Source organism: Sphaerodactylus townsendi, linkage group LG01, assembly GCF_021028975.2.
Source record: "Sphaerodactylus townsendi isolate TG3544 linkage group LG01, MPM_Stown_v2.3, whole genome shotgun sequence".
In the NCBI taxonomy this organism is placed as follows: Eukaryota; Metazoa; Chordata; class Lepidosauria; order Squamata; family Sphaerodactylidae; genus Sphaerodactylus; species Sphaerodactylus townsendi.
In genome coordinates this window covers 112,317,259-112,328,854 of record NC_059425.1, presented here as the reverse complement: position 1 = coordinate 112,328,854, position 11,596 = coordinate 112,317,259, and the positions used below count along the sequence as shown (strand labels likewise).

Below are 11,596 nucleotides of genomic sequence, written 5' to 3'. Positions count from 1 at the left end.
AAGTGAGGGCACATGAATAGAAGTAGCCTGGCGTTTGTCCCCTTTGATTGTATAATGTCTATAGTCATCCTGTGTTTGTGTGGAGCTGGTTAGTCACTGTCTTGACTCTAGTGTTTTTCAACACTGGCAGCCAAGTTCTGTTCATTTTCATGGTTTCTTCTTTTCTGTTAAAATTGTCCATGTGCCTGTGGATTTCAATGGCTTCTCTGTGTAGTCTGACATAGTGGTTGTCAGAGTGGTCCAGAATTTCTGTGTTTTCAAATAATATTCTGTGTCCGGGTTGGTTTATCATATGTTTGGCTATTGCTGATTTTTCTGGCTGAAATAGTCTGCAGTGCCTTTCATGTTCTTTGATTCGTGTCTGAATGCTGCGTTCGGTGGTTCCTATTTAGACTAACAGTCTACATCCCAGTGACCAAGAGGATGCTGGAGGAGCTAGAACAGGGGTCTGCAACCTGCGGCTCTCCAGATGTTCAAGGACTACAATTCCCATCAGTCCCTGCCAGCGTGGCCAATTGGCAGGGGCTGATGAGATTTGTAGTCCATGAACATCTGGAGAGCCGCAGGTTGCAGACCCCTGAGCTAGAAGAAGGGCTGCATGCACCAGTTCCTTCTTTGAATCCTCCAGATTCTGAGTGGAGGCAGGAGGAGAGGCCACATGGCACAAAAGGAAGAGATGATGGGCACCCAGAGGTGTTGCCATCTTAACCCCTTCAACTATCTCTTTCTGTGTCCCCTAGACCCAGAATGACTGCCCCAAGCTTCTTACAGGAGTAAACTCCAGTGGTGCCTGAAGCTACTGGTCAGTATGGGTGCCTCCTCACACCCTCAGTCTGGAAGCACTTCCAGGTGATGGAAGATCCATGGCTTGCACAGTGCCAACTGGATAGGACTTGTATCAGACAAGGGAAAGACAAGCATCATCTCTTGACTTCCAGACCATCTAATAAAGCACCATTGGCTCTGCTTCTTTAGGGAGAGAAAGAGACTGGTGAGATGGCAAAGCACCTGCTAGCCAGCCAAGAGGTGAGTCAACCTGTCACTTCACCTCATGCTCTCCCTGTTGAACGCAGTGTCCTGTCTCCAGTAGACAAGAGATGGCAAGCCTCTCTGATGGACATGCTTAGGGAGGGTGGCAGTGGAGTGCCAAAAGGTGGGAAGCAGATGGCAGAGAGAAGGGTCATTGGTCTCATTGGTGAGATGATCACTATTGATGGGCAGCACTTCAGAACAGTAGAAGAGGTCAGGTTCTGCATGCTTCTGAAAGATGCCTACCCAGGTACATGACTTCTTCTTGCACCACAATGAAGAGAATGTCCTCATTATACACTGTTGGGAGGGACCACATGAAGGCACAGTATTCCTATGCTCGGGGTAGAAGTATGCACTTTATATTCAACATCTGGATCTGCCCTCAGGTGGTATGGGAAGAGAGCCAGCTCACTGAGTGGCTATCTCAGAATGTGGAAAAATGCTGAAAATACCATTTAACAGCGTGGGTATTGAGCTTTTTTCAGCTTTTCCCAAAAAAAATTGGTCTAATAAACCCAAATCTGAAAAATACTGAAAAAATGGTACACAACTCTAGTTGGCACAGTCCAAACCTCTAATGTAAAATTAATTTCTCCACATAGTGCACTGCTTTTTTTTCCTGCCCTTATATTTTTGATAGTAACCACCAGGTAGTAGGCAAGTATCTAAGATCATTAAGCATGATTGATTGGGACAGAGATAAAATGACAACATACCTTATGGTGCTGTGATGTATGAGTATTGATGTTTTGCTGTTTACACTGTTGTTGTTTGAGCTCTACGGGGGAGGGCGGGATATAAATCGAAAAATAAAATAAATGTTCTTGTTTGCTTGTTTTCATATTGGCTATAGAAACTGCCAAAAGTAAATATTAGCTTTTGAGATTTTTGAAGCCTACCAACAACATTTTTTTTTGCTGTGGAGCCACTGCCTGTGTATTAAGGAATACTGAACTCTAAGTTGCATATCACGTAACCAGGATGAAGTTCTATTTTTCTAATTATCCAGATCAGTCCCAAATGCAGTAAAATTATGTCGATGTACAATGATTATAGTTTAGATTTTATTTGCAAACAGCATTCTACAATATTGTTGGTGTGTGCAAGTTTGTCGTATAAATATAGAAATGGGACAGTAAAATATATATTTTTTTACACATTTGGCCAACCATCCATGTAATGAAAAAAGGAATCTTGCTATTATTTGGACAAAAATAGGACTGTATAGAGCAGCAACCCCCCCCCCCTCCAATTCAGATATGTTTGAGTGAAATGACTTGCTGGGCACAGATGGGTAGGAAGCAGTATAGAGAGTTGTGGTGACACAAGTATTTTAAAATCTTTCTCTTCAAAAAGGTGAATGAACCTAATACAAAGGATGCTCACCTGTACTGAATACCTGCTATAATACATAATACTTTGAGGATGATTTTGGATATATTCAATAAGATTAGTTAATGCTCCTTTCCTAAATTCTAACTTCATCAACATGCACAAATATATTTTGACAAATTCAGTGAACAGTGTTCTCAAGATCACTGGACCTGAAGTGGAGGACACACTAACTGGAAGGAAACTGATGAAAACTTCTATTCCTATGTGACCATCAGTTTACTGGACCATGCTTTCAATTATAGTGAGCTTGATTCAAACAAAAACAATAGACATGAACATTTTATAAAAAAACTTCTTTAATTCACTCTTACTTTACATGAGTATTTATAAGCACCTTGTCTTTTACTCTTGATCATAAAAATCAATAGGATAGAGGAATGGTTTTCATTAGCAAAATAGATTCAGGTGTATGAATGAGAATATGGACTAAAAACATATACCTACAGCTTGACTCTGGCACTTACCCATTCAATTGTTGCTTTTTCAGAAGGCAATATTCTCATCACTTCAATCCTAAACTACCCTTTTGTAGGTAGAAAGGAAGTTCGTACGCAGCTGGAGATTTCAGGAAGTTTTTACTGCAGCTGAACAATCTTCAAATAGCAAAGGGTCTTGCCTGTTGAAACATGTGATCAACTGGAGTAAAACTTTTAAAATATCTCCAAACACAGGCATGGGAGAAGGTTGCACACACTCTTCTGTGGCACCAATACTAGGACTGCAGACAAAGTCCATCACTGGTAAAAGAAACCTTCATTATTTTTCTCACAAAAAAAAATCTCTTGCTTTGAAAGGCAGTATGTCCCCTTTTTTGTCCTCTTTTTAAAGCATTCATCGTTGAATCATTTGTTCCCTTAAAATTATAATGAAATTACTTCCCACACTGTGCAAGTCATAAACAAGGCCATAAGCAAGGCGGTTTCCATTTGATCTATATTAAAAACTATACATTTGAGAAAGAGATTTTGATCCTATATAGATCTTGAGTATCCAAGCTGTTGACATGAATATCACTCACAAACATGTATGTACACACAAAAAACACTATACTAACGTTTCCTGGTTTATCCATAAAAAGTCTTTTTCTCCTTACACAAAAACATACAAAAAATAATCTACAAAAATCGTTTACACTTGATTTCAGCCAAAAAAAAAAAGAAAAGAAAAAAAAGCTTTCCAAGAGGGAAAAATGTTTTTGTTCAGCCATCATAGAAGGAATGTCGGTAAATAAATACAATGTGCTTTCTTTTTCATATAGACATATTTACACTTGAGTCTTTGGCTTATGTTTAGATTTCTTTATAAAGAATTTTATGATCAGACCATCATTGCACATTAAAAACAAAATAAGCCAGTTATCATACATCTCTCTCTCTCTCTCCCTACATATATATATATATATATATATATATATATATATATATATATATATATATATAAAGAGACTATCAATCTGCACAGTTTTGTTTTGCTTTTAACAGTTCATCAAATTAAGAACAGAGAGAAATAAAATGTTGTCTTGAAATAGAGACATGCAACAAATGGTGACTCTAGCATAACTGAGAGACAGCTGAATATACAAACACTGGAAAGCCCTACTTAGAGCAGTAACAGCCCTGTTCTGCCTCAGTTTCGCTTTATTTATGTGGCACTAAATCTTCACGCTGCACACAGGCAGGGAAACAAACAGTCCTCTTTTTAATTAAGGTAAACCATTCATTAAGAAAAATATTTCTGCATTTAAAAATTAAGTCTTCCCTTCACTAAAATCTTTCTTCACAGGTTCAAACAGCTGATGCCAAAATACAGTTTATGAAGTTTCATATTATTTGGTTCACATAATTGCATCTCTCCTTTCACACTAAGAGGATTCAAGGTATTCCAAAGCGACATCATAGCAGAAACGATATTGCTCCTAGAAGTTAAAAAAAAGTCATTATATTTTAATACATATCCTCCCCCTTTAAAATGGGTCACCAGTAAAATTGCATAATAATTTAGTTCTCTGCTGTCTTGTTTTATTTTCATGAGGTTTTTGGTAATTCTTAGGAATTTACTGCTAGTTGTGGCATGAGATCTAATCATACAGTAAGACAGCTAGCCAGGGAGATAATAAGTATATTGGCTTGCTTATGATTTGTTGTTCTATTGCACAAGTTTCAAAACACAGCTTTTACTATCAGTGAAGAATTTATCCTCTAGAACAGGGGTAGGGAACCTGCGGCTCAAGAGCCGCATGCGGCTCTTCTTCCCTTGCACTGCGGCGGGTTCCACGGTATCGCAGCCGCCGCCTTCATCTCTTGCCTCGGCCTCTGCAGGCAGCAGGGCAGGTGCACCAATTGCCCATGGCCAGCTGGGCCGCACCGCGGGCTTCCCCTCTCGCCTGCCCAATTTGAGTGGGGCGGGCGCTTCCTGGTGGCCGGCGAGGCTGAGCTACTGGCCTCATCCTTGCCCGCCCTGCAGCCAGCAGGGCGGACTCATCCATGCGCTTCTCAGAATGAGTGGAGTAAAAGGTAAAAACCCCCAATATATACAGTGTTATCTTTATTTTAAATGTCAAAAATTATTTGCAGCTCCAAGTGTTTTCTTTTCCCGTGGAAAACGGGTCCAAATGGCTCTTTGAGTGTTAAAGGTTCCCTACCCCTGCTCTAGAAAAAGACAACATATATTTTACACAGTGATATTCAGCACTTAGCACCAACATCTTAATAGTAAGGTGCTAATCTGAATGGAACTTACAACCAGCTTTTGGCAATTGTGATAAAACTCTTTACTGTCAAAGAGAGAGAAATCTGAATTTCAATGAGATGGTAAACAGGGATGTACAGCTTTGCAGTTTGATTGTGCAAAGATATAAATTCTAAAAGGCTTACAGTTTGAGAGGAAAAGATAACCAGATCCTTTGTAAGATGAGTGATAAGACACTGTTTCTCTAATTCTCTTTACCCTGAAAAAAGGATAAAATCCCCTCTCCCTCATAATAATAGCCTAGAAGCCATTAACTTTTAGGAGGAAGTGGGGAAAATGTTGTCAAAGGTTTCACTGTTCAGTTCAGTCTGGTTATCTGATCATCTTGCTTAATGTAGGGCAGGTGACCAATGCTTCACTGGTTTTCTTGGCTTCCTTCCTTACACAGCTGAACAGCTGCTGTGTATGAGATCAAGTCACAACACCCACATAATACATGACACTGAAAGTGTCTAATTCCATTCAGCAACTGCAGATTAAAATTGCAATGGGATAACTATACCCCTCTCCCACACGGTCCCTTAATGTTGGAAACCCCTATAGTTGCCAGGGATTTTTAAGGTAAAAGAATAATTGCTTAATAATACCATATAAGTTCTAAATCTCCAAAGTGAATATTGGTACAGACTGTAGGTTACTTACAGGTAGCTTTAATTAGCTCTGGAGATGCCAAAGACCTGGGTATAAGTTTCAGCAGCCGTAACAATAACCAGTAACACAAGACAAACATTACAGTCCTCCTTCCCAATTCTTCTCTGGAATGAATTCTACATGGTAGAAATATAACAACGAAGGAAAATATCCCAGTTTGGGGAAGTACTTCGCATGGGTCTCTTCCCCAAAGCGGGATTGGCTTGTTACAGTTCCCTGAACCTGGGTTTTTCAGAAAATGCCACAGCCGCAATGTTTTTTTTAAATCCTGGGTTGAACCTGCTACCGAGAGACCAACCACTTTATTTTTCCTGTCTCGTTGCCCATTCTCCCACCTTACATCATGTCAGTTTCGTTTCTACAGAGCTGCCGACCGTTGTAATAGTCTGCCATTTCAGAATTTTTTCCCCCTTGGCAGTGACTGTGAGTGCCATTTCACACAAATGTGTACAGCAATGGATTCCTTTTCAATTTTTGGGTGATCAGAGCATGTAGCTAAGCAGATGCGCACCTTTGGATGAGGATGGGACATATTGCTTTGCTCTCTTTTTGGACTGATTTTATTATTTTGTATATCACATCATTGGAAGGGGGTGTGTTGCATGCTTCATGTTTACATGTGGTGTGGTCTAAATGCCCTTAATCCTTTTTTCCGCACTGGAGAAATGGGAGGGGGGTCCTGCGTGGGTTCCTAGAGTTGCTGTAGATTCTCCACCAATCGGAAGCGTTTTTTTTAGCAGAGGACAGGAGTGGGTGGAAAGGGGATGTGGTGCTGGAAGAGCCAATTGGAACACAGGAAAAATGGGATGTTTGTGCCTGCATGTTTGCATTGTAAAAATAATAATAGAGGGTTTGTGTGAAGGGGCAGAAAGAAAATGGATTGTTTCCTTCATGGAAAACAGGCACCCATGCGAGGAACAAAAACGGAATAAAATAGACCTGGATTCAAAAATAACGTTATCATTATGCTGTGGGAATCCACCTGTGTCACAATCCACTTACACATTCCTATTTGATTATTTCCAATTCAGGTAATATCTAGAGGTTTATATTTGCATCTCTTACCATCTTTCCGCATCTACTAACACCCCAAAATCATCTTTTTGCTCTTCCAAAGTCTTCATAGTAGACATCAGGAAGAAAACACTGTCAGAAAGACTTGAATTGTACAATCCCCATAGCTTCTGGGAAAGGCACAATCACTTAGAAGGAAGTCACTCTGCTCTTTGCTTCTGTGCTCTCATTAGTTTGATTCCACACAGCATAACAATAATGGATTGCATCATTATTTTTAAATCTGGGTCTATATTATTTTGTTTTTGTCCTTCACACAGCTTCCCGTTTTTCGTGAAGGAAATGAACTGAAGTCGGGGGGGGGGGGGATCCATTTTCTTTCAGGCCCTTCACACTGTTTTTGTTTTTTACAGTGCAAACGAACAGGTGCAAACATCCTGTTTTTCCTGCATTGTGATTGGTTATTCCATCACCACAGCCCCCCTTTGGCCTGTTCCTGCCCTCTGCTAAGGAAAAGCTTCTGATTGGTGGAGAATCTATAGCAACTCCAGGAGCCCAAATAGGACCTCCCCCTTCCATTTCTCCAGTGTGGAAAAAAGTTTAGGGCATCGAAACCATGACACATGTAATCACGAAGCATGCAACCCCTCCCATTAATATCGTATTAAACAAAATAATAACATCTATTCAAAAAGGGAGCAAAGCAATATGTGCCATCCACAACCAAAGATGTGCATCTGCCTAGCTCCGTGCTTTGAGTATCCAAAAAAAATAAAAATAAAAGGAAATGGTTGCAAATCCATTGCTGTACATACTTGTGTGAAATGGAACTCACGATCCCTGCCATAGGGAGAAAATGTGCTTGGGGGGCGTTTTGGAAATGATAGGTTATCACATCAGTTGGCAGCTCAGCAGAAATGAAATTGACATGACGTAAGGTGGGAAAATGAGCAGGAAAAATAAAGTGGTTGGGTGTTTAAAAAAACACATTGTGATTTTGGCATTTTTTAAAAAAACCCAGGTTGAGGGAACTATAACAGGCCAATCCTGCTTTGGGGGAGGGACCTGCGTGAAGTACTTCCCCAAACTGGGATATTTTCCTTCGTCAACCCATTATATTTCTACCACACAGAATTAGAGTGCCCTATCAATTCTTCTTCTTAATATTTTTCAGACATCTCCTTTTCCCACTAATTATGTCTATGGATCACTAAAAGTAACCTCTTGATAGCATCTGTCATGCAAATGCAGTAGGAAACAGGAAGAGACTGTTTCAATGGGTGTTTGAAATTTACATAAGCTAACCATGAAAGATATAGTATTTCTTAAGAAATTTGTGGGATGGGAGAAAGTAAGGGGTTACTTAGATTAACACCACAGTAAAATTTAACAATTATTTTATTGGTCTTTTTACAATTGATGTTAGCTGCAATTATGGAAGAACGTTTCCAGATGGTTTACTTTTATTCATAAGGTAATTATTTTTAACACTTCATTGGTTGCCCACTCAAAACAGCATTCCAAATCCATGAACTTACCGGTGTTTCTACCATGTTTGGCTTACTGTTCCTTAAAGTTTTTACTGCATGGAAAACGTCAACAACATTCTGTCTTTTAAGCATTTCCACTACAATGCCTATGGCACAGAACATTCCACTTCGTCCACCACCATTCCTAAGCATACAGAAAACAATATGTTGCAAAAAAACCCTCCTGTTAATTTGATGTACAACATATGACAGAACATGAAACATGACAGACCTCAAGAAAAGGAGGTCCAAGTTAAGTATTAGAACAGGAAACATACTGATCACATGAAACTTATTGGCTTGGATCCCACCTAGAATTTCTATGGACACAAAAAGGAGGTAATGTTTGCTGATTGCTCCATTGCCACCTGAAATGCCCACAAAATGCTGATCCTGGGGGATGGGGGAACCCCCCAGGAATACCTTCAGGGGAAATCAGAGGTCTCCCCACTCAAGGAGAGAACTGAGAGAAATCACCCCCTTTACACCTGCTAAAATTCAAGGTAGAATCCAAGCTAATAACTAAATACGTAATTTAAACATATGCATAAAAATATAACTACAGTTGAAATTCTGATAAAATCTAATAAACTCCAACTTTCCAACTGAACAGTATACAAAAGTTTCCATTCCAATGTGATGTTAGCAGTCCTACAGGATGTTGTTAGCCTTACTATAAAAACACAGATTTCATTTTTAAAAAGTGGAACAGTAATAGCTAGAAAATGTTATAAGTGTCTCATGAGGCAGATGGGTCTTTCAAAGTATTAGTGCTGTGGATTCATTTTGCCCCAGCACCTTCTTTCAAAGGAGGCACAAGACAGCATTGCTTAGGGCTGGAGAGTCTCCAGCCAATGGGAAAGGTTTGGCATGTTGCTGTTTAGAGGCCCTCCCCCACCCTCCTTTCATGCAGGATATGCTGAGGAGTGGAGATGGCAAGGCTGAGGAGTAGAGAGAAACTGTGCCTGCTGGATTGATTGCCTCTAAACTTTCTTGTGGTTGATTACATACCCAAGGGTGTTGAAGGGAGTATTGGTGTAGTGTGTGTGTGCATGCATGGCATGAGTGGGCTAATGTGTTTATTTCAGGAGGGTTCTGTTGGGGTTTACCCTACTCCTTTGGACCAGCCCCTTTTATATGCCTCTCTTTTTCTGCCCGCCTCTTATATCCATATAAGGAAGTCTTCAGGCAACAACAGGTGCTTTTGGTGCCAGCTTTCCACCCAGGGCACCATTTGAAGCTGTTGTGAAGGTAACACTGAGAAGTGGTGATGTTCTCTGGCAGCCCCCCCCCCCCTTTCAGCTAGCTAATCAGCTCTACCTTTGTCTGGTTTCAGTTTCAGATGGCAGCCATTACTTGCAGGAATTTTGCTTTATAGCATGTAGTAAGTAATGGACTGAGTCTCATTCTTGTTGGGCAGAGAGGCAGCTCCCAGCACTAATGGTGGTGTTTTGGTGGGAGTCACTTCACAATAGCCTGTAGGCCTTTGGAGTTAAAGGCAGCTGGCTGCGGCGAGAACAAGAGGAGTCACAATATGCCTGTTGCAGATGTCTGGGATTGTGCCAACACTGTGGGAAGGCAGGACATTTGATGGCCAACTGCCCTAAGAAGCGAGACCTGAAGCCTCCCCTGGGAAGCTCCAACCGAGGGGCCATCCGAAAAGCTACACCCAAGAGGCTGGGTCCCAAGAAAACCTTGGGGGCCACAGGTCTGAACCTGGAGCAGATTAGTAGTGATTTCACCTTTGAGGAACTGACTGACAGTGACTCTAGTGAGGAGATGGCGGGAAACCACAATGACCTTGCTTAGATGGCACCCACGGCCAGGTCCCTCCCCAGTGTGCGAAATCCCGGGTGAGTGGTGACATGGGACCCTTAGCACTTCCCTTAACCTTCATGAATCAAGCAGCTGGAACCCGTATTTTGGTCCACTCTCTTATAGACCCTGGGTGCTCACAGTGCTTGATACAACCACATATAGCAGATGGATTGGGTCTGAAACGCATATAACAGATGGATTGGGTCTGAAACGCATGGTAAAGTCATGGGGGCCCACCCTGCCACACATAAGACTGAAAAAGTTTTGGTGCGCTGCGGTACGCATTAGGAAAAACGCAGCTTCATTGTAGTTAACATGGCCAAATACCCAGTAGTATTGGGGATGCCTTGGCTGGTGGGTCATGATCTGGATATAAAATGGTCCTCACGTTCAATTCACTGACCCACGTTGCGGATTCCATACCAATTCACACCCTGATGTAATGGATAAAGATAACCACAGCTCTTCAGTGCGGCTGCCCAAGAGAGCAATGGCATGTGGGGTGCAAGATGATCTAGCTATTCCCCCTTCCTACTGGGACTTGCAAAGGGTTTTTAAAGAGGGGGAAAGTGATAAACTACCGCCGCACTGAAAAACATTTGAATCTAGGTCTTCAGCTGTACTTAGAATTTGATCTTGATGAAGTCTAACTCCCAGTACAAAGAAGATTAAGAATAAGACAGAAAATGCTAAATCATACTTACAGGCAATGAATAATAGTTCTACCTTCCCCTTCTTCACATTCCTCTTGCCACTTTTCAACCTGAAGAATTAACTTCAAGAATGACCGTTTGGAACTTGGCACATCCCTGTGAGATGCCCATCCCAGATACTGGAACTGCTGTACCATCAAATAACCTTCTTGAGGCTGATGAAAATAAATAAGTTCTTATTAGTTTCTTCTCGTTTCAGAAAACCACGTATATTAAAAAAAAAAAAAGGATATATGAACTAAACAAAAAAATTCCTTGTCAGAAACTAACAAGGAAAGATAATGTAACTTCCACAAATGGAACCAGAAATCTCCTTTGTTCCTTAAAAAGCTGCTCTAGAGTGCCAGGGAACCCACCTGAACAAAATGCACAAAACTGGGAGATCACGGGGGACCTGGAGCACACTGCATTTCAGATCTATTTCAAAGTATTCCAACATGTTATGATATCTATATTTAGTTTCAGAAAACCATGTTTTGGTTACTATTACTTACATTATACCTCTTTAACAAGCCAGTGGCAGGGTTTTTCTGCTGGTCAGAAATATATTCCTTACCCTTGTTAAATTGCATATCCTGAAAATTCTGTTTATTACATCACAATCCATTGAACAAGACATGCATTCCACTTGAATAGGACCATATCTTAACATTCCTTCTTCTGGCCAATACTGGGGACAGCCCTGAAAAACATATC

At 40.9% G+C, this 11,596-nt stretch overlaps 1 protein-coding gene across 18 annotated transcripts in view; it reads right to left on the bottom strand.

Moving 5' to 3' along the window:
• Positions 1-3,860: 3,860 nt before the first annotated feature.
• Positions 3,861-11,596, bottom strand: part of PTPRK (protein tyrosine phosphatase receptor type K) — a 482,195-nt gene continuing 474,459 nt past the window's right edge. For all 18 annotated transcript variants that reach the window (XM_048491075.1, XM_048490937.1, XM_048490928.1 and 15 more), the window contains 4 exons: positions 11,457-11,582; positions 10,892-11,055; positions 8,379-8,514; positions 3,861-4,342 (listed from right to left, as the gene is read on the bottom strand). In XM_048491075.1, the coding sequence (XP_048347032.1) occupies positions 4,289-4,342; positions 8,379-8,514; positions 10,892-11,055; positions 11,457-11,582 (480 nt within the window). In that variant the 3' untranslated portion in view covers positions 3,861-4,288. The remainder of the gene's footprint in view (positions 4,343-8,378; positions 8,515-10,891; positions 11,056-11,456; positions 11,583-11,596) is intronic.